The sequence below is a fragment of the Orycteropus afer genome, unplaced genomic scaffold, assembly GCF_000298275.1.
Source record: "Orycteropus afer afer isolate SDZICR_OR568_19922 unplaced genomic scaffold, OryAfe1.0 scaffold01497, whole genome shotgun sequence".
Taxonomy (NCBI): domain Eukaryota; kingdom Metazoa; phylum Chordata; class Mammalia; order Tubulidentata; family Orycteropodidae; genus Orycteropus; species Orycteropus afer.
Genome location: NW_006923084.1, coordinates 31,570 through 37,333, shown reverse-complemented (window position 1 = coordinate 37,333; position 5,764 = coordinate 31,570). Strand labels below are relative to the sequence as shown.

Below are 5,764 nucleotides of genomic sequence, written 5' to 3'. Positions count from 1 at the left end.
GTTTAGTGAACTATATAGCAGATACAGATCTGTTTGTTCTGATTCATGGTTATTTTTTTTTTTTTCCAATAATCAGTACAGCTTGGTGCTAATTAATTATTTCATTATAACCTTTATGTTTATTAAAGAGTAGATGTGATCAAAAGGTATGCCTGAACTCAATGAATTACTTTTTCCTTTTTCATTTATAGACCTCACAGAAATCAACAACCAAAAATGAAAAATCGGTCATCTGTGAAAGAGTTTATTCTCCTGGGATTAACGGATGACTCAGAGCTGAACATTTTAATTTTTCTTTTTCTGTTTTTCACATATTTACTGAGTGTAACTGGAAATTTGACAATTATCGTCCTCACTTTGATAGATTCCCACCTTAAAACTCCCATGTATTTCTTCCTTAGGAATTTCTCTTTCTTAGAAATTTCATTCACAACAGTTTGTATTCCTAGATTTCTGGTCAGCATTATAACAGGGGACATGACAATCTCCTATAATTCTTGCATGGCCCAGGTGTTTTTCTTCATACTCCTTGGCTCCACAGAATTTTTCCTTTTGACAGCTATGTCATATGATCGCTATGTGGCTATATGTAAGCCGTTGCATTACACAACGATAATGAACAGCAGAATCTGCATACAGCTAGTGATAAGCTCTTGGTTGGCTGGATTTCTTATTATTTTTCCACCTGTGATCATGGGGCTTCAATTGGACTTCTGTGACTCTAACATCATTGACCATTTCACTTGTGATTCTTCTCCTATGCTGCTGATCTCTTGCACAGACACAGCATTCCTACAGCTCATGGGCTTTGTCCTGGCAGTATTTACTCTCATGGTCACTTTATCATTAGTGATTCTGTCCTATGCTTTCATTCTTAGGACAATTCTGAGAATCCCTTCTTCTGAGCAAAGGAAAAAGGCCTTTTCCACTTGTTCCTCTCACATGTTTGTTGTCTCCATTTCTTATGGAAGTTGCATTTTCATGTATGTCAAACCCTCAGCAGAAGAAGGACTGGCTTTTACCAAGGGCATAGCAGTGCTCAATACCTCTGTTGCCCCAATGCTAAATCCTTTCATTTACTCTCTAAGGAACCAACAGGTAAAACAAGCCTTTAAGAACTTAATCAAAAGATGTTTCAATCTTAAAGAATTTAAAATTAATATTTAAAATTAAAAAAATTCAATCTTAAAGAATTTTGAAGTCAGAACTTTAAATTGAACTTTGTCTAATGCAATATTATAGTTCTTCTATTTCTCATCCTGTATTGAATTCAACTTCCCTTTCTTTCAGCTTTTGCTCTCTACCTAATTTTATTTCATTTCATTTTTTCCCTACTGATTCAACTTATCATTTTATATTTACACGCCCTGAAAATGTGTTGAGCATGAAGTTTATTGTGTGTGTGTGTGTGTGATTTAACAAAGGATGCTAGAATTTATTTGCAAATAATTATTGAAGAACTATTCCTCTAGACAGCAATTAAATCTAAATAAGATTTAGCATCAAGTGATTCAGAAGAGTTTTTTTTTTTTTTTAACTTTTCTTGATGGATAGAGAAAGAATGCTAGTAAAAATTCTTCTGTGAAATAAAATATATCTTTTCTGTGTTTCTATTTATCCTTGTATTTCTATAATTTTTGTTTTATAAATGTTAATGAAACTGAGTAGAATCAAAGTTCAATCTCCACCTTGTCTATTGTTACCTCCATCCTCCTTTGGAGATAGATAAACAGACATGATAACCTGATACCTTAAGAGCTGAGCTAATTTGAAGCTTTGCTCCCCCATCCTCTCCATTGATATTCCCCCATCAGCATAGTGCCTAAGGCACTTGACTGCTAACCAGAAGGCTGGCAGTTCAAACCCACCAGCCACTCCTCTGAAGGAAGGTTGGGCAATCCTACTTCCGTAGTGATACTGCCTCGAAAACCCAAGGAGGGGTCTCTATGAGTCGGGGCCGACTCGACGACACATAACAGCAACAACAACAACAACAGTTAAAAACAAGTTAATAGACATGTTAATGTATGTCCTTAAAGTTGTTTTTCAGAAAACAACCAATACCAAGTTGAAATCAAGTTTGGCCCTCAGACATGAGCAGTGAGACAAATGGGAACAAAGTTGCTTGAAGCTGACATCTTCCCCTGTGCCCAACTCCTGATCAGTTGGTAACAGGAAATTGGTGTGACTCATGTTGTGCACAAGTGCAGTGCCTTAAAAATTGTCCCTTTAGGTGAAGGAAGCCATAGCCAATCCCCAGCTAATTGATGCCAAAATTCCTGAAATTTTTACGAATATGTATAAACCCCTCTCCTGAACTTTGCAAAACCTGTATCCCAACCTCCACTCGGGGAGTCAGATTTGGGTACTGACCCCTGTCTCCTTGCATGGCTGCTTACTCTCTTAATCATTCAGTGTGTAAAGTAGTTTGACCTAATAATCGTGGATGGGCCGGGACACACTTTTGGTCCACCAGCAATGACCTATAATATTTGTTGAAGAGGTGTTGTAATTCATTGTGAATTTTACCTTCTAATATTGTAAAGTAACTCACTTAATGCTTTTTTAAAGTATCTCACTTAGCTTTTTATGCTAAATTCCAAAGTTACTTCAACTATGTGCTTTGATATTTCCATCTAGCCATAATATACTCACCAGAAGAACCCTCAATGAAGTACACTAATTATTGTTCCTTAGTCTATCCCACTCTTGAATTCGCTAATGCTGAGTACAGAGGTCATCTGAGAGTCTATTGGAAAAGCCTGGCTTATGCTTTGTATCTGAAATGCAATTTTCTCTTGTTTAATTAATCTGATAATAAAAACTGATATGATTTTTATATTTTAGTAACTTCTCAAAATTTCTAGTACATGGATTGTTTTCCAGGGCTTACATGGTTCCATCACTTTAAACAATATCTCTTTTGTAATTTTTGTGACAGATTGTAGGGTCTGGGATTTAGCATGCATACATAGTCCATACCTTGAAATGGAACCTCTCTATATGAGAGAGGTCCTTAACAACATACTGTACATTTATGGAAATAACATTTAATTTAATATCCATCCATTTCTTTCTTTCTCATCTTCTTCTTCTTTAAGCAGTAAATGTAAATTTGAAGTCATTTAATTTATTGTCTGTATGCCTTTTCTTTATATTAATTGGGATTCTGGGTGCTTCATTACTCTTTTATCTCCATTTGAAAACTTCAGTTACTTTACTAAATATTTATTTGTATGATATAACACATAATCAAGAATAGGTAAGAATTCACAAATCTTATCTGACAATATGAACGTCTAAAACATCTGTGTTATTTTTAGTCTCCTGTCTCAGTAAAAAGATTTATTACAGCTACTTGATAAAAGTATTTTACTAAATTTGATAATTACTTCAGTTAGAATTGGGAAGTGTGCTAGACTTTCTCAAGTGTCATAGACAGGAGTTTTCCAGTGAGTAAAGGATCATTTTGTTGTTTTTCCTTCTCTCCTTGCTTTATGTTGTTGTTGTTGTTATATGCCGTCGAGTCGGCCCCGACTCATAGCGACCCCTCCTTGTATCACTACGGAAGTAGGATTGCCCAACCTTCCTTCTGAGGAGTGGCTGGTGGTTTATAAGACTTTTCATTTTCCCGGTAGTATCTGTGTATTACTGAGTATGTGCTTTTCTACCTATTTGTGTGGATATGCCTTGAGAAATGTGATACTTAGTAGAGTTCAGGTCCTTTAAAAATCATATATGGACAGAAAGAAATGATGTGGTTGTAAATATTGAACAAGTATTTTTTTCTCTCTCTATTATATATGTAGGAGCTCTGGTAGCATAGTGGCTAAGACAGTTGCCTGCTAACCAGACGGCTGGCGGTTTAAACCCACCAGCCACTCCTTGGAAGGAAGGTTGGGCATTCCTACTTCCGTAGTGATACTGCCCAGAAACCCAAGGAGGGGTCGCTATGAGTCGGGGCTGACTCGATGGCAAACAACAACAATAACAACAACATTATATATGTACACACTTTATTATACATTTTACTGAAATAATTTTAAATAATAATAAAACATAAAACAAGATCTACTCTAGATTCCATGTCAAATTTATCTTCACAGAATGCTTTTTTAATTTTTGCTAAACTCATATATCCATAACAAATCTATGATTCAATTTAACCACACTTTGAAAAAGAATTGTATCCTAATCCATGAACATTTTCCCAGAAATTCATTGTCAATAAATCTGATATAATCAATGATATTCAATATTTATTACAAGAACATGGAATATAATTTATTAATAAGTTTGAATAATTTGATTTTTATTTATGGCTTTGTGTAGCTATTGGATGTCAAGATTTTTAAAAATTTAATTTTTGGGCCTTAAAAGTACAATTATGGCCAGAAATATCAATATCTCCTTCAATTATTGACAGCTTAAAAGAAATTGACAAAAACTAGTATGGACATAGAATATTTGAAGATCTTTAAAAAGCAAATTGACCTAGTTGATATTTTTGGAATAATCTATTCAACATTTGCAGAATATACACATATATACAAAACATTATCCTAATGCATCATATTCTGGTTCACAAGAATGTCTCAGGTGTAAAGGTTTTATATCATATATAAATTGTTCACTAAACACAATATTGTCAATTTAGAAATCAATAACAGAAAAATATTAGAAAAATCATGGTATATTTGGAAACTAAATACTCTATGACCCACTGGGTGAAAGAAGTATACAAATTGAGAAATTGAAATGTTCTTTCGACTAAATAAAAATTAAAGCACATATTAAAATTTGTGAGATGCAGCTAAAGAAGTACTTAGAATGAAATTTAAATCTCTACCATTGTATTGGGAGCTCTGGTAGCATAGTACCTAAGGCATTTGACTGCTAACCAGAAGGCTGGTGGTAAAAACTCACCAGCCACTCCTCAGAAGGAAGATGGAGCAATCTACTTCTGTAGTGATACTGCCTCAGAAACCCAAGGAGGGGTCACTATGAGTCTGGTCCAACTTGACGGCACATAGCAACAACAACACCATTGTATTAGAGAGGAATTAAATTCTCAAATCAATGACCTCTTCTGCCATCTTTAGCAAACTACAGAGAAGTAGAAATTGAACACACAGTATCCAAGTACAAGGAAATAATAAAAATCAGTGTAGAAATCAATGAAATAATAAAACAAAAAATAAATAAGAAAACATTGATAAAATAAGAAATTTTTCCTAGAAACATCTTTAAAATTAATAAATTTCTGGCCAGACTGATCAGACAAAATACAGAAATATAGATTAGCAACATCAAGATAATAAGAAAATATTTGAACAACTTTATGGAAAACATGTAATGAGGAAGAATAGACAAATCTCCTATGCAAAAGCATTCTAAATAACATGTAGGTAATTCAGATTCAGAAAATTGACCAACATGAAATCAAAAAGTTTCTGGTCTTACAAAATTTTACCATGCCATCTCTGGCATTATTTCCATCACTAAGGCTATATTTCCTACTACTGATGCTTCTTTGTTTCCAACTTTCCCATTCCAATCACCAGCAATAATCAATGCATCTTGATTGCATGCTCAATCAATTTCAGTCTAATCCCTACTCCCTATGTGACCTAGAATTCGAAAACTGAAAGGAAAGGACACACTTTGCATTTCTCAAGCTGAAAGTTAAGAAAAAATTCCAGCTGAATTGCGATATTGAAGGAATCCATGGGCAAAATATTTAATGATGCAGGAAGCATCAAAA

General features: G+C 34.2%; 1 protein-coding gene across 1 annotated transcript; it reads left to right on the top strand.

Moving 5' to 3' along the window:
* Window positions 1-216: 216 nt before the first annotated feature.
* LOC103213275 (olfactory receptor 6C76-like) lies at window positions 217-4,752 on the top strand. The gene is made up of 2 exons (XM_007959111.2): window positions 217-1,132; window positions 4,751-4,752. Coding segments are annotated over exons 1-2 (918 nt in total).
* The last annotated feature ends 1,012 nt before the right edge of the window (window positions 4,753-5,764 follow it).